The following is a 22,291-nucleotide window of genomic DNA, read 5'->3' on the forward strand; positions in this document are numbered from 1 at the left end:
ATTACCAGGCAGTGATTTAGTAAATACTGAGTCCCAGTTGCATCCTGGGCTTGGTACTTAAGGGATTGGAAGGCATGTTACACATAGTCCTGTTTTTAAGACACCTATTCATTCAATCATTGTGTAATTCAACAACATTTATTAGCTGTGTGTCAGTGAGCACGTGAATCAGCTTCTCTATAACTTGACCTCAGTTTCATCATCTGAGAGATGAAGGTAATAAAATATCTCCTAGGTTTTTATGAGAATTAAATGGGACAATATTTGCAAAAGACTTAGAACAATGTACAACACAGGAAACACGAACTGTTGGCCTAACTTAAGAGTCCTTTATGTGCCAGGCTTGAGTTTGACTTTTTTTTTTCATTTAATACAGTTAAAGATAGCCCACCCTCAAGCAGCTCTCAGTCTTGCAAAGGAGACACACACGTTAAGGAACATTATTAATACAACAAGAAAAGTTTTGTAACAGTTACATGCAGAATGCTATGGGGAAACAGAAAGGAGAAATTCTGTAGGTTGGTTAGAGGGTGCTTCTACAGACTTGCATGCACCATGAATTATTTGCCAGGGGTCAAATTTACAAAATTAGACTTAGTTGTGGTGTCTCACACAGTTTCTGAGGCTCAGGAACCAGGAGGATCTTAGGTGGGTAGTTCTGATTCAGGGTCTCTAATAGGGCTGCAATGAAGTGATCTGCCGGAGCCGAAGTCACGAAAAGCCCTCTTGTGAACAGGCAGCTGGTTCCCCCATAACAAGTGATGAGAGAAATGGAGACGGACAGAAACAGAGAGACAGAAGCAACTCACTAAGTCCAGGCTATACTGAAGGAGAGGGGGATTAAACATCAAGGGAAGAGTATCAAAGAATTTGTGAACATATTTTTAAAACTACCACAGGTATGGAAGGAAAAGTTAAGGTTTAGCTACATAGATGGGAACAACCTTAAGACAAGAAAGGAAATAGCAGAAATGAAAGAATAGAGCATCAAGGGGAATGAGATTAACATTTAAATTGGACTTTAAAGCAGATTACCCTGTATAAAGTAGGTGGGCCTCATTTAATCAGTTGAAGGCCTTCATAGAACAAAGACTGACCTCTCCTGGGCAAGAAGGAATCCTGTCAGATCATTGTTATTCCCATTTTAAAGATGTGGAAACAGGCTTAGTTAAAATAGCTTTGCCATCATGTGTTAAACAGTAAATGGCAGAGCTAGGATCTGAACCCATATTTCTCATTATAGAATCCAGATCTTATCACTGCCTATATTAGTCAAGGTTTCTCAGAGAAATGAATCAAAAGGATGCATCTATGTTGATATCCACATCTTTATATGGAGAAAAAAAGGGACATTTATTCTAACGAATTAGCTCACATGATCATGGAAGCTTGGTAAGTCCAAAATCTGCAGAGTAGGCTGGAAGACCAGAGACCCAGGGAATAGTTGCAGTTCAAGTCCAAAGGCAGTCTGCTGACAGAATTCTGAGGTTCCAGCAAAAATGTAATATTTGTTCTATGAAGGCCTTCAACTGATTAGATGAGGTCCACCTACTTTATACAGGGTAATCTGCTTTAAAGTCCAATTTAAATGTTAAATCTCATTCAAAAAAACACCTTCACAGAAACATCTAAAATAATTATGGACCAAAAGCTGAGCACTCCAGCCCAGCCAAGGTGACAGATAAAATTAATCATCATACTACCTTATACAGTAGAGGTAATTTGGGGTTCAGATCGCAAAGGGCCCCAAGTACCATACTAAGCAGTTTGTTGAATTTACAATTAACCAGTAGCTTTCTCATGGCCCTGTCATGTCTAATTAGACATGACCTTAAACATCTGATAATAGTGAAGTGTTCCCATAGAATATTATAATTCTGTTAGAGAATGTATATTGGAATATTTGTCTATCAGATTTCATCTTCAGTATTTTTAAATTTTTTTTTTTATTTGACAGATCACAAGCAGGCAAAGAGGCAGGCAGAGAGAGAGGGGAGGAAGCAGGCTTCCTGCTGAGCAGAGAGCCCAACACGGGGCTCGATCCTAGGACCCTGAGATCACGACCTGAGCCAAAGGCAGAGGCTTTGACCCACTGAGCCACCCAGGCACCCCTCATCTTCAGTATGTTTTGACAAATGAAAAATTTAGTTTTATTGGCATTGTACTTTTTCTTTTCAATATTTTCCTTTCCAGTCCACGTAGTTTTAGCAATTAGCCTTTCACATATTTCAGAATGTTTACTCATTTCAAAAATATTTTTCTCTATTATTTATTCTCCCCACTTGGGTTTTTTCTCTTAACTTTTTCTTTTGTTTCCATGCCTTATTTCAAGGATTCTTTTTAGCCATGCCTCCTACCAGAGTGAAATATGAAATTAAGAAGGAAGACAAAAATGTAGGTGGGAAAAAAAGAACCCAGTTTGTATACCAGCTGGGCTTGGTGGTTCTTAAAGTATAAACATTGTTGAAGCATCATCTCTTTGCAGAGGATGCATAAAGCTGAAAAGATGTTTCATCTTTTCTGCTGGAGAGATTTCTCTCTGTAGCTTATATAGAGCAGGGAACTCTTTACATTTTTGCTGGAACCTCAGAATTTAAAGTCTTACAGTCCCAGCCTGTTCTTTTGGCCCATTCCATTCTGGGTCCTCTGTCCCCTCGTCCATCAGAGGACAAGACACAGATAGGATGGGCAGGAGAGTCTCGTGAGACTACTCGAAAGTGATCTGAATTATAGGTTTATGGTCACATCCCTCCAGAGCAGGAAAGAACAGAAAGCAAAGTCTAGAAAACCAGCAGAGTAAAAGATCCAATAAGCCAGAAGGGAAGCAAAAATGGACTTGCACAATTAATGGGGACAGAGATCTGGTGGGAAAGCATAAAAAAAGGGAAGAGAGCTTGGCAGTTAGTTCCTTGGAAATAGCCCACTTTTCACTTTCCCTCTTAAACACAGCGTTATCGAGTTTATGGGTTTCAGAGTACCCATGGGTGGGTAACACCACTAGCTGGTTCGGTGAATTCTATTAAATGAGCAGATTTTGTGGGTGAGTGAAGAAGACTTCAGCATCATTCAAAGGAGATGCTCGTTTCCTACAAAAGAAACATTTAATGCATCAGAGCTGCTCTGTGTTCCTTTCTTTACCCACCATTCCCTCCTTGCTACTGGTCATCCTACGAGCCTAATCCGGTGTGGCTTCCATCCTCAGTGCTCTAGGGAAAGGGCTTCATTAACAGCATGAAGATACAAATCAGTTTCTTTTTTACTTTCAAACATATCAACACAAATATTAAGTTGATAAATAAAGGAGTTTATCTTTCTGTCTTTAATGAAATTAAATGAAATTAAATCCAACTTGGAAAAATAGTTTTCCTATTTTACCTTGAAAGATTGCCACTGGAAGAAGTATGCCATAAATTCTCTAAGTAATCCATCCACAGGAATATTCTCTACCATTTCATTGTGTTCCTTTACATATTTCAGGAAGCTATTCTAAATATACTCATTTGAACTGCCTGATAGCAGAAATTAAGACCCCCAAATCTAACCACACAAAAATACTCTTTGGATCAACCCATGTAGAAAATGATCAGCTAATTTTGACTTAAATCTTATTTATATTTATAACCACTTGTATTTTAAAGTAAAAAAAAAAAAAATACATACCCCAAATTCGCTACTCTATAAGATAATTTCCATTCCTGAATCCATAATGTCTTCTAAATGCTTGAGGACAGGGTTGGGTAAGGAGGAAAAATAATGCTTCAGAAATATGGTGAGAGGAAGCAATCTTTGTGCTAAAAAAAATCAGTATTCTTTGGGGACTTCCCTTCCTCCCACAATATCAGACCTTCTCCATCATGTCTCTCGGGGAGCGCTACTGATCAATTTTTATAGGTCCATTGAAACTTGGCCTCCTGACCACTATCAGGAATTTATAACATACATATAAATAGGTAATGAATATTAAAAGCCTGATTTGAATGCCAAGTCAGGTTTTTTCCACCCAGAGAATTGTTGAATAGAACAGACTTCCTTTGACAGCTACTCCCACATACGTTATAATATATGCACCATATTCGTTACTGTAGAAAGTTACCGTTAAGGCCACAGAAACTAGATCTTGTCTATATGAAGAAAACAAGGCTATATATGTTATTAATAATATTATTTTGGTATTCATACATAGTATCTTGCTTTTTGCCTTTGCCTTTAAAATATATTTTATATATTTGTGCTTTAGTGTCTAAAACTATTCAAAAGCCAAGTAGTTATTCACTAAGTTCTCATGAGTCACTGAATTCAATTTATAAAAATTTTACTGTCAAGTAGTAGCTGTAGACTTTTTTAAGTTTGATATACATTAAACAAAGGAACCAAGACAAAATGTAATTTCTATGCTAACAAAACCAGGATCTTTTATCATAACACTAAAATTAACCCTAATGTTAGGAGTTAAGTTAGAGTAAAATATTAGAAAATATTTTCAAAAGGCTTTTTTGGGGTGGAGGCCTTTTTTTTTTTTTTTTTTTTGGCAGTCAGAGTCAACCATTTTACATTTAAAAATTCCTTAAAGTTTGTAGCAATCAATACATACTCTCATCTTCCACAGCAGCTTGAGGGGGTATAACCCAAGGGGTAGATAGAGGTCATGACAACAGGAATTTCTGGTCTGAGCATCCCCTGTGTAAATCCTGGTACCCCATTCCTCCTAGGACTCAAACTTTCTCCTTTCCCTTGGCAGGTCCTGGAAGAGTAAACTTGATCTGCTTGACAGCTGTGGAAAGAATTTCATCTCCGTTCTCTGCCTGATTGCCCTGGCACAGCTGCCCCGCTGGCATTCTTCAGATGGGTAATGACCTTGGTATGACACCTAGGGGTCACTGCTTCACAGTTTGTGCTTAACCAACCGTCACCGTCCTCACTGCTCGTACTGGATTAGGTCCCTCTTAGTCAATGCCTGTTATTCTAGGTGAAGAGGGAGTGGAGTGAACTGGGGGTCTGTCTCTGCTGGTGTTATAACCCTTGCCATGAATTTCCAAATGGGGTGGTCCTGCTTTCCATTTTTATAACCCGCAGTTTCAAATTTTACAGTGACACATTTCCTTGTGATGCTTAGCTCTTATGCTCTGTCTCTGTCATCAACTTCTGTGGCTCTGGATAAGGTAACATTTAAAGTGATCCCGTGTAACTCCTGAAGAGTTTTGACTTTTGACTCCCAACTATTTGGAGTGAGTTTCCTGCCTACTTGAGGTCACCCCCAAAGAAATTAGGGGGCAGTCTCTCTGCCTCGCCCGATCCCTCCCTGTGGAGACTACTGTGAGTTCCAGAGTATTCTCTCTCTCTCCCTCTCCTGTCACTGACCCTCTCCCCACCTGTTTCTCAAGATCTGTAAGAACATCTGGTGGCCTTATTTTTCAAAGCGCGGAAGTAAAGAAAGACCTCGTGTTAAACGTAACTGACTTTTTAAGAGAAAAATTCACTTTCTGTCAACAAAGGAGTAGAAACATTAAATTCTACTTATAAGAGACTTACAATGACTTATGCATAGAATGTTAATATAAATAATAATATGACTCTTCATTTAATATTATGGTTCGTTCAGAAGGAGATAAGGAGAAAGCATTGCTCCTGAAGATTATATTTAAAGTCAATCTTTACTCTTCAGTTTTCTCAGTTTTTTTTTCTTATCAGAAACCATTTTGTATCTAGTTAGGTCAGCCATCTTGGTTCTTCAGAGTTGACTGCGTTTTTATAAACTGTTATTCACAATCATTCACCAACCTGTGTGTGTGTGTGTGTGTGTGTGTGTGTGTGTGGAGCCTGTTTTCTGAGTAGGCCCCTCAGAGAAGCTGTTGGGAAGAATTATTTCCTGGGATGAAATATCCTGGCCAGAGCAACACACTCCGTTTTGTGTTTGCCATGAAGTTGATGAAATTTTGCCTGATCACCAGAGTCCCCCACTTCTCCTTCTTTTAAGAACAGCCATTTTCTTTCCTTTTTAAAAATGTTTTTAAGAAGCTTTTGGGTTTTTTTGTTTTTTATTTTAGAGAGAGGGAGCGAAAGAGAGAGTGGGAAGGTCAGAGGGAGAGGGAAAAGCAGGCTCACTGCTGAGCAGAGAGCTTGATGCAGGACTCGATCCCAGGACCCTGGGAGCATGACCTGAGCTGAAGGCAGAGGCTTAACCCACTGAGCCACCCAGGCGCCCTGAGTGCAATAAACTCTCGAAAGCATATTTAAACACAACCTAGTACATTGTGTGATGCAGACTGAGGTTAATGTCAATTGATTTTTTTAAGCCACATTTGCTAGTAAAATCTGTGGTTAAATGGAACTGTATCTGATTCAATAAACAAATATCCAAATGTTTATTGAGCATCAGCTATGTACAAGGCCTTGACCTGAGTTAAAATACTAATCTGAACACAAACTGACTGCAGAAGCAGGAGAAAATGTTACAAACAAAGTGTGCTTATTGGGAAATATGCAGTGATCATAATTTAAAGGGAAAACTGAGGGCAGCTCTGCAAATATTTTGCGGAACTTTTTTATGTATTCTTGGGAAATACTTAGAGTTTCCACTCTCCTAATATTCTTTTATTCTGTCTTTTATTCTAAGATCCCGGTAAAATCTTTGTGGGCCAATCCCAGGCTCTTTTTATTGTCCCAATATAGGCTCACTGTGAAGTGCTCCTTCTACCATCCCTCCAAACATGTTCTGCGCTCGTCCCTTAGATTTATGGCAGGTTCCAGTACTCAGGGAGAGAATCATCAGAGGGGTCTGCACAACGATGGCCTTAGTTAGGATAATGCCTATGTTGTTGACACAAAAGACTCAAAAAATACAGATACCAAAGTGGTGGCTCTGTAATATGGGGAACCCAATTCTGTCCACCTTGTCGCTTTTCCATCCTTAGGGAGCTGGCTTCGTTTCTGGGCCTGACAACAGCTCCTCGCCACTCCCTGATTCCAGCTCACCGGAAGGAGAAGGAGGGAAGGAAGCCCCTGACCCAGCATATGTCGCCTGGCCTGCGTCCCATGGACCGTGCGTTGTTAGCTGAGTTTGGGTCTCGCTTAAACGATCGTTAGTACGGAAGATGAAGGATATCGAGAGGACCGTTAATAACTCTGCCACATGCTAATATGGTCTGGAGCTCTCAAACTGTCCTTTAAAAACCACCAGCAGTGGGTGCTCTGGCTGGTACCTCGCTCCCATCCATCTCCGTTCCCTGGAGAGTCTTACAGTATTTAGAGTACGGGGCGGGGGAGCTAGGAAACAGGGAAGGAGAGCTGAGGGCTGATCTCAGCTCACTTTGCAGCAAGTGTCTATGCTGTCACTGCAAGAGAGTGTGACCCCCGCACGGAGTGCCCCAGAGAGCCAGTCTAGATGACGGTGCTGACCTGCACATCCGAGCGCGCACGGATGGAACAGTAGGTTCAGGACAGAAGGCAAGTACGACTCTGAAGCTGAACATAACCCTTTCCCATGCAGCTGAAATCTCGACGTTCAAATGCCCCCCAACTTCGCTGTTTGTAGGTAAGGGGTTGCCTCTTCGGCGGCCCTGCCATCTTGGCCTCATGCCCTGTTGACCCGCGTGCTGGTCTCCTGCATCCTGATGCCCATCAGGCAGAGCCCCAGCGCTCCACGTGCACCTGCAGGAAGCCCCGCAGTCTGCAGCACGTTCCCCAGGCCATGTGCTTCCTTCCTGAGCGACTCCGGAAACTGGCTGTACCTCCGGATTGTCTTGATTAGGGATCTTGGCTGATGGGAACAGAAACCTACTCCACTCAGCTCTGTCGATGTGGGAGGGAGGGTTGATGGTTGAAGGGATTCAGGGGATCTAATTTCAAGAGGTAGAGGACTTTTTCACAGGAAGTAGGTAACCATCCCCAAACTACTTTTCCTGGTGTCATGTGACCTCGCATCTCTTCCCCTCGGGGTATGTCCGTTTGTACCCTCTCTTCTACCCATCGATTTCGGATCTTTCTAAGGCTTTTGAGGTTCGATCCCCTGTTTCTTATCTGAGACTTTGATTTGCCACGGTGTTATGGTGGCCCCAATCCTCCCACGGCCAAGAGCTCCTCTGCACAACGTGAAGAGCCTCAGTCTCTGTGTTTTGGTTCAGTCTCTGAGATGAGAACATCTAATTGGCTTAGGCTGAATGAGATGTCTACCCGTAGTTGAACCATTTGTAGCCAGGAAAGCAGAGTTCCCTGAGACAAGCATAACCAAAGGCTAGAAGGCAGGTTCTCCTACAGTAGGAATGGGAAGGTGACTAATACATCTAATACATAATACATAATAATACATCTAATACATAATACAATCTTCTTAATATTTTTAACCCCAGTCCAAATTGGGCTGCCCAAGTTAGTCCTGGAATAGTGTTAAACCTCTGGTTAGTTACAGAATGTCATCTGACCAAATACCATGACTGGTACCAGGGGTGAGCCCCCAAACATACTACAGGTCAGCTACTCCCGTGACCACATAACTTGCTGCCTCTTGCCTTCATCCACTTATGCTCAAGAACTGGCAGCTTCAGACTCTTCCACAGTGGTCTCAGCTTAAGGAAATGTGGTACATCTCAACACCAGGATTCCTTCTTATTTTGGATATGACTTCTTCATATCTCCTTTTGAAATTTTTCGTGATTTTCATCATGTTCCTTTGAATTACATGATCTGTGAGTATCATTTAGAAACACAAAAATATACTTTATGAATTGACCTGCAGCAGGAGTACATTGAGGTTTCTGTGGGTGTTGAAGCTTACACAGTTTTAGAGACATTTTTTAAAAGAAAAAAGAATATAAAATTATAAGACAAAATTAAGTATGAAGTTGATCCTCTATTTCAAATGAAATAGGAAACACAAGAGATATCTGTTTAATAAATGGTTCTTACATTTCATTGGGCATAAAAATAACATGGCAATCTTTTCAAGTACAGATTTCTAGACAAGGATGCCTACTCTCACAACTTTTACTCAACATAGTACTGGAGTTCTTAGCCAAAGCAATTAGGCAAGAAAAAAAAATAAAAGGCATCCACATCTGAAAGAAGTAAAATGATCTCTGCAGATGACATGATACTACATATAGAAAACCCTAAAGACCCACTGTAAAAACTGTTACATGTAGTAGACAAATTCAGTAAAGTTGCAGGATATAAAATCAGGCATCAAATTTCCTGATTTTGAGCTATAGATAATAAGAACAGTATGGTACAAATAAAAAGACATATAGATCAGCAAAACAGAATAGAGAGCCAGGGAATAATCCCACACAGTTAGTTAGTTTCTGACAAAGTTGTCAGGAATATACACTAAAAATCTGCATAGCAGGGCGCGTGGGCACCAACTCTTGACTTCTGCTCAGGTCATAATCTCAGGGTCGTGAGATAAAGCCCTATGTAGTCAGGCTCCACACTCAGCAGGGCGTCTGCTTCTCTCCCTCTCCATAAGTCCCTGCACACACACTCTCTTTCTCTCTCTCTCTCTTTCAAATAAATCTTGTAAAGAAAAGATTTCATAGAATAAAAAAAATAATATGAAAATCTGCACAGCATAGGAACTGATCAACAAAATGAAAAGACAACCTACAGAATAAGAGAAAATATTTGATAAAACACACATCCAATAAGGAGTTAATATCCAAAATATATAAGGAACTCAACTAGTTAGTAAAACAAAAACAAAACAACAAAAACCAAAAAATGAAAAACAAAACAAAACAAAATAAAAAATGGGCGAAAGACCCGAAGGAGACCTACAAATGGCCAACGTCTGAAAAGATACTCAACGTCACTCATCATCAGGGAACTGCAAATCAAAACCACAGTGAGATACCACCTCACGCCTATTAGGATCTCTCTTACCAGGAAGACGCTTATCTTTACCAACCTCTCCCCATTTCCCTCACTGCTGGTGGAGATGTGGAGGAAAGGGAACCCTTGCGCACCATGGGTGGGTATATAAATTGGTGCAGCCACTCTCGAAAGCAGTATGGAGGTTCCCAAAAAATCAAAAATAGAACTACCATGCGACCCAGCAATCTCGAGGAAAATCATCATTATCTTGAAGTGTTATATGCACTCCCATGTTCATTGCAACATTATTCACAGTAGATAAAGTGTGGAAAACCCCAAGTTTCCATCAACAGATTGATAGAAACCTAAGTTTCTGTCAATAGATGATATATATACATATACATATATGTGTATGTATATATAGATATAGATTTGATGGAATATTATTTAGTCTTTAAAAAGAAGCAAAGCCTGGCATTTGAAGTAATTTTGATGGACCTGGAGAGCATCGTGCTAAGTGAAATAAATCAGACAAAGAAAGAGAAATACTGCATGGGTCACTTATACATGGAACCCAAGAAAAAAAAAATCAGACCCATATAAACAGAGCAAAATCGTGGTTGCCAGGAGGTGGGGGGGTGGGGGAAATGGGGAGAAGTTGGTAAAGAACACAGAACTGAAAACCTCTGTTCAGTTATAAGACGAGTAAGGGCTGAGGACCTAAAGTACAATTTGGTCACTCTAATTCTGAACGCTGTATTATATAATTAAAACTTGCTGAAAGTAGAACTCTTTTTTTTTTTTTAAAGATTTTAATTATTTATTTGAGAGAGAGAGAGAAAGGGCATGAGCAGGCGGAGGGGCAGGGGGACTTGACCCCATGACCCTCAGGTCATGACCTGAGCCAAAGGCAGACGCTTAACTGAGCCACCCAGGTGCCCCTGAGAGTAGAACTTAAGTGTTCTTAGGAAAAAAAAGAAAAAGGTAAATATGTGAGGTAATGGATGTGTTCATTAAGTCAAACGCAGAAATCCTTTCACAATGGATACATATATCAAATCACTTGGTATACTTTAAATATCTGTAATTTTATTTGCCAATTATAGCTCAATAAAGCTGAATAAACACACGTATGAAAAAGATTTTGTGAAAGTGCCACTTGTTTGCTACATTGAGGGAGAAAAAAAAAAACCCAGATTCCTGGGTCAACTCTGACTTGCAAAATCAGAATTTCTGAGAGGAAGTCCTGAATCTGCATTTTAGCAGCTGCGTCCTCAGGTATCCGAGGACCACGTTTTGAGATGAACCTAAGTGACCTCTGTAGTGGACTAATAAGGTTTTAATGATATATTTTCTTTTTTGTACATTTACTGGGGATTCCAGTTATTATCATTGTCAGAATACAAATTTTATACACATATGAGGACTTTGTCACAAATGTATCTTTTCTTTTTAAGATTTTATTTATTAATTTGATAGAGATTATAAGTAGAGAGGCAGACAGAGAGAGAGGAGGAAGCAGGCTCCCTGCTGAGCAGAGAGCTGGATGTGGGGCTCAATCCCAGGACCCTGAGATCATGACCTGAGCCGAAGGCAGAGGCTTAACCCTCTGGGCCACCCAGGTGCCCCACAAATGTATCTTTTAAGTTAGCTGTTTTGTAACCAGAAAGAATAAGCCAATGAGGAGAAGGAAAATCAGAAGCTTCAAAAGGTAACAAGGAATATCATAATATGTCACAGAATATTTACATTAGTTGGGGAAGAAAAATACTCCATGGATGTCATTTTTCCATATCGTAAAATAAACACATGGATACAACCTTAAAAAATGAGATTAATTTTTAAAAATTACTCCAAAGACAGTAATGACTGTGAAACAAATATAGAATATGTTTTTAAAATACGAAGTATTTATGATACATGTATAAAGCATCACACACACAGATTTAATAATAGTATAAATATACTTTGGTTAACCTTATGAGTTAATATTTTGAGTGAATTAATTGCTGATTAATTCACAGTAACTGAATGTTAATATGCATAATGTTCAAAATATATATACATATCTGGGGGCGCCTGAGTAGCTCAGTTGGTTAAGCGTCTGCCTTCAGCCCAGGTCATGATCCCGGAGTCCTGGAATCGAGCCCCACATCAGGCTCTCTGCTCGGCATGGAGTCCGCTTCTCCCTCTCCCAGCTGCTCCCCGTGCTTGTGCGCTCTCTCTCTCACTCTTGTTCTACCTCAAATAAATAAGTAAAATATTTTAAAAAATACATATCTGAAGAAATGACTTACACAATCAGTCAATGGATCGACCAAATTAAGTTACTGAACTAAATTGACAGCCAAACTGTAATACTCATATTTCATATTTACAGTCATTTCATATTTACATAATTTCATATTTACAATCAAAACATTCCTGAGTTTGGGGGGAAAACGCCTGACTTTATAGCTTTAGGAAAGTACCGTTAAGTAAACTTAGGGGACTTCCAGAGGTAGCAAAATGGGGTGGGAAAAACAGTAGAATGATCACACTTTTCTGGTAATTGGAACTCAAACTCCTGGAACATTGCTGTACAATTTCTACCCTGAAAGACCTGTTCTTTCTGAGGGTCCACATCCCCTTTCCTTACAAATAAAAGGCAGAGGTATGACCTCAGAGCTGGGAATCCAAAATCACATTCAAAGGGGTTGGAGAGATATAAGTCAGCCCAGGAGACAGAGTTTTCTAGAATGGAGCTTTCTTGGGACATGAATCATGTTTTTTAGACACAAAACTTTCTAGCCCCAAATAGAAAAAAAAAAAAATCATTCTTACTTGATGAAAACATGTCTCTGTGCCAGAATGCAAGCCCCGAGGCTCTGTGGCTCATTTGCAAAGTTCCCCTTCTTCATCTGCTGTCAGTGCCTCCTCCCCGGCTGCGTGGCAGATTCCCAGCTCCAGCGTTGTGCTAAGCTCAAGCGTGTGTCTGTACGACGCATTCTCCTACTCCAGGTAAGTCCGTGTCACTCAAGACCATCCTTGGGACACAGAGGCATGTTGTGCCGGAGGAAAGCGACTCTGTTTGCAAGCCCGCCGCAGAACCTGTCCTTAGTCCATACTCTCTGCTACAGGGGAGGTTCCCACACGACAGTTAAAGCAGCTGCATGGTTTACAGCTTTGTTAGCTTCAGCTGCAAACGCGAGCACATACACAACCTCTATTTGCCGCTAGCAAAGGTAGGCTGCCCTGAGTGGGGAGGTCATATTCCTTTGTGCTGTCGCCATGCACTGTAGCGTTGTAAAGATAAATCCAGGCTCTTAAAACTTTCCAAATTCCTGCAGAGCCTCATTTAGACAGTACCCATATATTTACCACGACCACTTTTTAAAATACATATTATTTATTTATTTATTAGAGAACGTGCGTGCGAGTGGGGGTGGGGCGGAGGGAGAGACTCTTCAAGCAGACTCCCTGCTTAGAGCGGAGTCCCATCTGGAGCTCCACATGAGGCTCCATGTCCCGACCCCCAAGATCATGCCCTGAGCTGAACCCAAGAGTCTGACGCTTGACTGAGCCACCCAGGGGCCCACCACTGCTTATAAAATTGGTTCCCAGTAGAGTTTGAGTCAGTGGATCTGGAGTACTATAATCTGATTTGCTTCCCTAAGACACCAAGATGGAAGCATGTGGTAGCTTTGTGGGGAGCAGGATTTCCCAACCTTGGCACTACTCATGCTTTGAGCTGAGTAATTCTTTGTTGAGAGAGTTGTCTTGTGCCCTGAAGGATGCTTAGCAGTATCGAGTTTCCACTAGGCTTGGAGCTTGCTAGATGCTATAGCTAAAGGTAGTCAACAAGTTTTTGTTTTATTTCCCCCTCCCGACAGAAGGAGCTCATCTCCTGCATCTTCCCTTAAATGGAGAGCTGTGAACCCATATTTTCCTTTAGGATCCCTAATCTAATTACTGCCAGCTTCTGAATCTGAGCTCTCCACACACCAGGAACTTCAACACACTCTTACGTTTTTGCTTTTCTTTCTGTTCTGTTGCTACCCTGTATCCTTCTAATGAATTCATCTTACGCTGTTGATTCTTCCTCCAGTTTAGGAAACAGCAATTCCCCTCTTTCAGATGTTCAGACTGGAAACTCTGGAGTCATCTTTGACTCCTTGTCCCCCCACCCCATCCTGTGTTGCTCAGGGTCCCCGCAGGATACAATAGCACACTCAAGGGGTATATGAGGAAAATTCAAAAGATTCTTTAGAAATATGTGGTCCTCGGGGCACCTGGGTGGCTCAGTGGGTTAAAGCCTCTGCCTTTGGCTCAGGTCATGATCCCAGGGTCCTGGGATGGAGCCCTGCATCTGCCTCTCTGCTCGGCAGGGAGCCTGCTTCCCTTCCTCTCTCTGCCTACTTGTGATCTCTGTCTGTCAAATAAATAAATAAAATCTTAAAAAAAAAAAAAAGAAAGAAAGAAAGAAAGAAATATGTGGTCCAGTTAAGGGAAAGTATTAAGAAATGGTGAAGCACCCAAGAGGTAGTGGGAAGACTTCACTACCCCAGGCCAGAAGGAGCCCAGGGTGGGGAGGGTTTGCCAGCGCCTGCACGAGCTGTAGCCATAACAGACCGCTGCCTACTAGGAGCTGTGGCCTTAGGTGGAGAAGGACAGTCCCTGCCAAGCTATAGGGGGGCAAGGAAGGAGCCAGGGGAATAAATATCCTGGTCTCCTGCTTTTGCCCTCCAGTGTCCAACGGTCTGAACACAAGCAGCGGAGGACGGAGAGTCCAGGCATGTGGTCTGTGGAGGTCAGGCTCCAGGCTACGGGAAGGGACGGAGCGTCGATCTGAAGGGGCAGCTGGAGTCTTTGCAGTCTCGTCAGTGAATCGGTTGGCTCTACCTTGAAACGCATCCAGAATCTAACTCTCACTCCCGTCACCCTTGTTTCCTTCCTAGTCCCAGCGCTGTTTCTCACGTTGACAACCGCATTAGCCTCTCATCACTATCCCTTTACCCGGCTTTATTTTTTACAGCATTTATGACTCTCTAAAATATTATGTATCATTTGATAATTTGCTTTTTGTATATCTCTCTCTACTAGAAGGTAAATTCTGTGAAATTATAAACTTAATCTGTTCTATAATGCTATTACATTCCTTATACATTATAGGCAGTCAATATCTTTTGAATTAGCTGAGTAATTAATCTTAAATGAATCTGATTTGGTTTCTGTTACTTAAAGCCAAGGAAACTTAGGTGATTCAGGTGTGTGTAAGGTCATCTCATTTTGGTTTTTTGAAAAGTTTATTTGTGCTCATAGAAGAGAATGTAAGTATATTCAAAAGTAGCAGTGATTACCACTGGAGAGTGGGACTTGAGGTCATTTCCAGTTTCTTCTTCAGTTTAATACTTCTGGAATATTCTACAATGAATGTATATGATCCTTGTAATCAGATAAAGAGAAATCCCTTTATTTGAAGTACAGACTAGCACTAGATCAGTCAGACGCAGAGAAGCTCGGTAATTCTTTTTCCTCTCTTGGCTTCCTTCCCTTCCTTACCGTGTCGTGGCCAACCCGCTTCTGTTCTTCCGAAGCTCTTGTGTTGAATCCTTCCCCATCTTATCTTCCCTGCTCTGTGCCTAGGGAGGTGACCATGAGATTGCGACCACCTGGCTTTTGCCCTCTGGCTTCGGCTCCGATCAGCGAATGGTTTTAGCTGAGATCTAGAGGGTCAGATTATTTACTCCCCAGCACCCTCGTCACCAGTTCCCTGCAGCGGGATATAGCCCTTTAGGTTAGGGCTAAAGGCCCTAGTTCTGGTCAGATGGTCCTCTCCAAACAGCTGTCTCTAGCCGCCCCCCCCCCCCCCCCACCTTCCTCTGGCTCCTTCAGGCCCAGGGATGGTTAGAGCCTCCCCTACTGCCAGCCCTGGGGTAATGCACCATCCCCTGTTCTTCCTAAGCCCTACTCACAGCTCTAAAATCTCCCCTCAGATTACCCAGTTCTGGTGTTCCCTGTCTTTTCTTCAAGGTCTGAAGGAAGCATTCAACCTCGTCCTCACTCACTCTTAGCAAATGGCCTTGTTCATTAGTTTTTACTGAGAAGGTTGAGGCCTTCCACCAGCTTTCTTGGCATTTCTCAAATGTCTGCGCCCCATCACTCCAGTAACACGTCATGGCCCACGGCCACCTCCACTCCTCACTTCTGAGAGCACAGAACACATCTGGGAGCAGGGCTCCACCCTGGTTTTTTCTTACTCTGAGAACTTTCCATAGAGAACAAACTGATGGTTACCAGAGGCCGGGGGTGGGGGGGAGGGTGAAATACAGGAAGGGGACTGAAGAGTATATTTAACAGGGTGAGCACTGGGTGATGTACAGAACTGTTTGGTTGTTTTTAAAGATTTCCTTATTTATTTTAGAGGGAGAGCATGCTGGGAAGGGGCAGAGGGAGAGAGAGTCTCAAGCAGACTCCATGCTGAGTGGGGAGCCCAACATGGGGCTCGATCTCACCACCCTGAGACCATGACCTGTGCCGAAACCAAGAGTCGGATGCTTAACCAACTGAGCCACGCAGGTGCCCCGTTGCTGGGTTTTGCATATGGAATGCGTCACGAATGTGCGTGTCATCTTTGCACAGGGGCTGTGCCACTCTTCTCTGTCTTGTTCCAATTTTAGTGTATGTGCCGTAGACGTGAGCCCTCGAATTGCTGACTCTCTGTATTGTACACCTAACTAATACCACACTGTATGCTCACCGCATTGGAATTAAAACTGGAAAACTAAATAAAAAAAGGAACTTTTCTCTGCACGGGCTCCTCTCCCTCCTTGCATACTTGAACTCCGGATGTATCTGATGTCTCAAAACTTGGTTTGATGCTATGACAACGTTTTTTAAAGAAGAAAGCATATCAACTTGTACTACTTTACCACTTTTGCGCAGATAATTTTTCAAATATATACTTGCTGTCCTATTTATTTAACCTAACTCTGGTCCCTGATCTCTCCAATCAGACTTACACACATTTTCCATGGATTTCCAATGATCTCCTCAAATGCAGTATTATTTCATCCTTCCTCTCCCTTTCCCCTGCACTGGATTTTGTCCCATTTTCTGCATTTGTTTCCAATGGCACCTATATTCTTTTGGGCTCAAGAGTGTAAAACAATTGAAATTATTTTTTAATGCGTCTATTTTCTGTGCCCCTCGACTGCAGTTACTTCCTGAATTCTATGGGTTGTTTTTTTTCTTAAACTAATTTCTCAGAGTTTGTTTTTTTCACTCTCACTATTGATTTTACTCAATGTCCTTTATATTTTAGGCCAAGATTGTTTCAATAGTCACCTAACTTATCTTCAAAATTCAGGTTCTCCCACTCCTACACAAGGATTAATATTTCTAGAATATTGCTAATATCATGTGGTATTATAATGTGACTCCAATGAATAGTCACACCAACAACTAATAGTCACTGAGTACTCACTATGTGCTGGCAGATGCACTAAGTTCCAGCACGGACTGATGGTTTTCATCTTCAGAGGAATTCTACAAATACATAATTGTACAGATGGAAGATTTTTTTGTTTATTTATTTATTTATCTCTACAATTCGAATTTATTAGATCTGTCCACAGTCAGCCATGATGATCTTCTCACTAGTCTTGCCATTTCTGGACCCAAAGCGTCCTGGCTTCTACGATAGTCATGCTCTCTTTCACCTTGCTGAAGACCATCCAACCACTCAATCTCAGTACAGTCGAAAAGTTGGTTTGTCTTGGGTCCACCATTTGCTATGGACAAGATCGAGACCAGTGTGATTCAGGATGAAATTTTATTCAGTAAATTTCACCCCGTAGATGGACTTACCTCCAGGGCGATTATGAAATGAAGTCACCACCTGGCGCATAAAACCCAGAATAATTCTGTGAAAACAAGATTCTTCCTCCCCAGCGCTCACAACGTGGAAGTTCTCTGCTGTCTTTGGAGATTCATCTGCAAACAGCTGGAAGGAGATACAGCCTAAGAGCTCGCCACCGATGCCACATCGAGGAAAGTGGTAGGGTTGACCGTGACTGGGTGAGAGAGATGGTTTCTGCAAGGCAGGAAGAATCTTCAAACATTTAGGAAACTTCTGCAATCACCCAACTGCTAGTGCTTCTGGGATGCGAACTCCACATGAAACTAAAGTCAGCTCTTAGTTTCGTTTTTTCTCTGCTGTCCACATCCCGCAACATGATTTCACAAATTGCTCCCACCCCTCTGAGCTAATGTCAGCTTTTATGTCTCTTTACATTATGCTGAGTTTGCTAACACACTTAAGCATGCCATGTTCATTTCAGCTGTTTGCTCTAATGTTTGCACCTGTAGCTTTTCTCTTGCCATCAAATTAAATCTCTGCTTGGGTTAAGGTCTCACTCAAGAGCGCAACGAAATCTTCACAATTGCCGTAGTACACCTGGATGTTTTCCTGGAGCCTCTAAAACCACTTATGAGCTGCGCCATTAACTTTCACACTCACTTATGGGGCACCGTAAGTTTTTATTTAACTGATGTATGTACAGTTGCTATTTATTCTTCCCAGAAGAAAATACTGAGCCCTTGTTATTTGCCAGGCACTGTGTAAGTGCTGGGATACAAAGACAGGTAAGAGTCAGCCTCCGAAAGAGTTTAATCCAGGGGGCAATAGAAGTGTTAGCTGAAATATTACACTACACTCTAAGGGGTAGTATTGGAACATTGCATTGCATAATGCTTTAGTACATGAATTCCAGAATTGTCCAGATCTAGGTACATTTTGCAGCTCTGCTCTTCAATAGCTACGTGAGACTTACACAGCCTCATTCTGCTTCCTCATTTGCAAAATGGAGATACTAATAGTAGCTACTTTTTAGTAGAATTCACAGAATAGAGTTTATAGAATTAAAGGAGTATAAAGTACTTCGGACAGTGCATCAAAGTCTGTATTTGCCCCTTTCCCCCATAACAGGACTTTGCATTTATTCTATACATTTTCCTCAGTGGGAATAGAGAAGCTGGAATGAATCCCTGAGCTTGGGTGGTCAGGAATAGCTTAGGAAAGAAGATCGAATTTGAACATGGTCTTGAAGGATGAGAAGGAATTCACCTTATTTTGATTTGGTTAGACTATAGGAGAAGAATATGGAGAAATATTAGTGGAAGGAATCTGGAAAGAACATAGGCAAATTGTAAAGGGCACTGTGTATGCAAAGGTATTGGTTTGCTATCTTCTTGTTCATGAATTCCTGAAAGGCTCTGGTGTTGTGCCAGCAGGTTCCAAAGCCATGGAGCCGCCAAATACCTATCAAGAAAGCATAGTAAATCAGACACGTCTTATGATTCTTACAGATAGTAATTGTTAAAATAGCAATGTATTTTAAGGGATTGCTGAAATAATAGTGACTTTTTGGCACCCTAGCTCTGTTAATTAATGAGTTCTAAAAGAATTAATATATGCCTGGGGCACCTGGGTGGCTCAATGGTTAAGTGTCTGCCTTTGGCTGAGGTCATGATCCCAGGGTCCTGGGATCGAGCCCCACATCGGGTTTCCAGCTCAGTGGGTAGCCTGCTTCTCCCTCTCCCACTCCCTCTGCTTGTGCTCCCTCTCTCGCCGTATCTCTCTCCATCAAATAAATAAATAAAGACTTTTAAAAAAGAGAGAAATTATTTTATGTCCTATGTCAGTGATCAATTTATTACCTCTCAGCCCCAAATTCACCCTTCATAGCCTGCTCCACAAAAGTGGATGTAACTCTCTTCAATGTTTTCCCTCTGCACCCGGCACAATGTAGAACTTGGAGAGACGTTTCAGGAGAAAGCAGCATGAGTCTCTCTGGCTATTCCATTGAGAATGGACGGGGGGAGAGGGACTGTACTTACAGAAAGACCAGCTCGTTTGTTCATTCATCCTTTAACTTAACAAAGACTTAGGAGAACCCACTCAAAGTCCGGCCACGAAGATCGTCAGTTCAGGAAGACACGGTCTCTGCTTCAAGAAGCTGAGCGGGCAAGGGGAGAGGATGGACACCGAGATGAGGACTGCGCTCCGCACCGGTCAGAGGCCGGAGATGCTGTGTGCGCCGGGGGAACAGCAGTCACCGCTGCGGAGAGAGGACGGTGCTCCAGGGGAAATCGTTCCGATCGAATCTTGAAGGAAAATGAAAATCGTTCGGATGCAGCAGGGAGTAGAGTCTAGCTAAAGTGAACCACCTGTGTAAGGGGAGAGAACACTGAAGCAAAACGTGAGGGTTGGAAGGGGCTAGTGCTGGGGCTTGGTGAGAGATGAAGTTGGAGAATTTGGAACCACATTATGGAAAGCTTGCCGGACTATTTGATATTTAGATTGTTTCTTTGTTTTAAAACTTTTTACTTGGAAACACTCTCAACTTTATAGAAGAGTTGAAAGAACAGAAGGAAGAACTTTCCCCCCCGAATCATTTGAGGAGAAGTTGCCAAAATGATGTTTAAACATCTCCCCCCCTTAAATGCTTTAGTGTGTATTACCCATAAACCAGGACATTTTCTTACGTTACCATAGTACAACCACCAAAATTAGGAAAGAAAAGTGGACCTATTACTACCATCTCAGTTTTACACCTTCCTCAATTTTCACTAGTTGTCCCCAAAATATATATTTTTAATATGAAAAGGGTTCAGTCCTAGAATAAAGCACTGTGTTTAGCTGCCTGATGTCTCTAGTCTTGTTCAATCCAAACACTTTCTCATCCTTTCTTGACTTTCACTTCCTTGATCCTTTCAAAAATTACAAGTTAGTTATTGTGTAAAATGTCCCACAGTGTGGGTATGTTGGATATCTCCTCATGATTAGATTCAAGCATCCATCTTTTGTAGGTCATGACTGGATCCAAGCCATCCATCTTTGGTAGGTCATGATTGGATTCAAGCCATCCATCTTTGGTAGGTCATGATTGGATCCAAGCCATCCATCTTTGGTAGGCATATTCCAGAAACAATACTGTGTTTCTCTCGTTGTGTACTATCACTAGTAATGTTAACTTGGATCATTTTATTAAGGTGGTATATCCCAGACCTTTCTACTCCATGGTTACCCCCCACCCCTTATAATTAATAAATATTTTGTGAGGAGATCTTGGAGACTATGTAAATAGCCTTTTCAAATGGTCAATGTCTTTGTCTACAGCATGTGTTTGAGTACAGACCATGTTATCGTATTTTAGTCAGTGACTTATGTGTCCTTTTGAGATATTCCCATTATTCCCTGAACCCTTCCTTACCTTTTGGTACCAGATGCCCCAGCCTCATTGTACATTCCCTGGCCCAGCACTGGGATCCGCTGTTTCTCCAAGGAAGACTGTTTCCTTTCAGAAGAAGAGTATTTAGAAACCAACATCTGGGCGCTAGTGGGCTCGTTGCTATCAGGGGGCACTGCTCCTAGACCCTCAGAATGGAGATATATACATGTATATACACATGCATTTATATGTATGTTTATTTTTATTTTCTGTATCTATTTCCTGTATTGAAGGCCATGAGTTCACAACCAATTTCCCCAATTCTAAGCCAACACGTCATCTTATTTTCTCCCTTGCTATAATTATAACTTGTTTCTCTGGCAGTGGGAAACCCGGCTCCCTGACCCTTAATATATTTACTTATTTCCTCAGTGCTCTGTCGGCAATCTTTGCCGCTAACCACGTCATCCTCTCACCCCTGCGAAGACCCTCCTCACTCTGACTGCGCTCCGACAGCCGGGGCTGGGCTCCCCCTTCACCCTCCCACGGGTGCTCTTCTGTCACCGCTGGGCCTCCGGGCCCGAGTCTTCCTCTGAATAGCTCCTTTCCCCCTCCGGGGCACCTTGCCATCCCAGGCGGGCTACCATGTCTCGTCCCCAGCGACCCCTGGAGACACCTACCTTGCTGAGCCCCCGTCTAACGGGTTTTAGACTGAATTGCTCTGGAAGTAAACAGGTGAATGGAGCGGAGCCAGAGAAGGGAAAAGATAGAGAAGAAGAAGAGTATTTCTCCTTAAAAAATATTTATTATAAATAACATTCTCTCTTTTTAGGAAAAAAAAAAGATTCTATTTATTTCTTGACAGAGAGAAACACAGCAAGAGAGGGAACACAAGCAGGGGGAGTGGGAGAGGGAGAAGCAGGCTTCCCCTAAAGCAGGGAGCCCCCTGATGCAGGGCTGGACCCTGGGATCATGACCTGAGCTGAAGGCAGACGCTTAATGGCTGTGACACCCCGGCGGCCCAATATTCTCTTTTTATACTTGACTCTTTTTCATTAATTTAGATTTTCTCAGACAGATTCCCAGAAACTACTGGGTTAAATGTTATAAACCAAATAACTTGTCTTAATTTTTACTTCTACCAGCAGTACATGACAGTGTCTATTTTATCCTAGATAGCTTTTGCATATTATATTTAAAATTTTTTGTTAATTTTATAGATGAAAATAACATTTTATTTTCATTTTAAAATTTCATTTCATTGCTAAGAAGGT

At 41.9% G+C, this 22,291-nt stretch overlaps 1 protein-coding gene and 1 non-coding gene across 2 annotated transcripts; both read right to left on the bottom strand.

Annotated features, from left to right (window-relative positions):
* Positions 1-16,380: 16,380 nt before the first annotated feature.
* LOC116585420 lies at positions 16,381-16,487 on the bottom strand. Its single transcript, XR_004283612.1, has one exon. It is a non-coding gene; the product is annotated as a U6 spliceosomal RNA (small nuclear RNA).
* An 889-nt stretch (positions 16,488-17,376) lies between these two features.
* Positions 17,377-21,256, bottom strand: LOC116584079 (peptidyl-prolyl cis-trans isomerase A-like). Its single transcript, XM_032332049.1, has 5 exons — positions 21,060-21,256; positions 19,684-19,950; positions 19,032-19,105; positions 17,653-17,878; positions 17,377-17,576 (listed from the first exon to the last, which is right to left on the bottom strand). Exons 2-5 carry the CDS (start codon positions 19,709-19,711, stop codon positions 17,389-17,391), a joined length of 516 nt encoding a protein of 171 aa, XP_032187940.1. The 5' UTR covers positions 19,712-19,950; positions 21,060-21,256; the 3' UTR covers positions 17,377-17,388.
* Between the last annotated feature and the right edge of the window lie 1,035 nt (positions 21,257-22,291).

Source organism: Mustela erminea, chromosome 2 (assembly GCF_009829155.1).
Source record: "Mustela erminea isolate mMusErm1 chromosome 2, mMusErm1.Pri, whole genome shotgun sequence".
NCBI classification, from domain to species: Eukaryota; Metazoa; Chordata; class Mammalia; order Carnivora; family Mustelidae; genus Mustela; species Mustela erminea.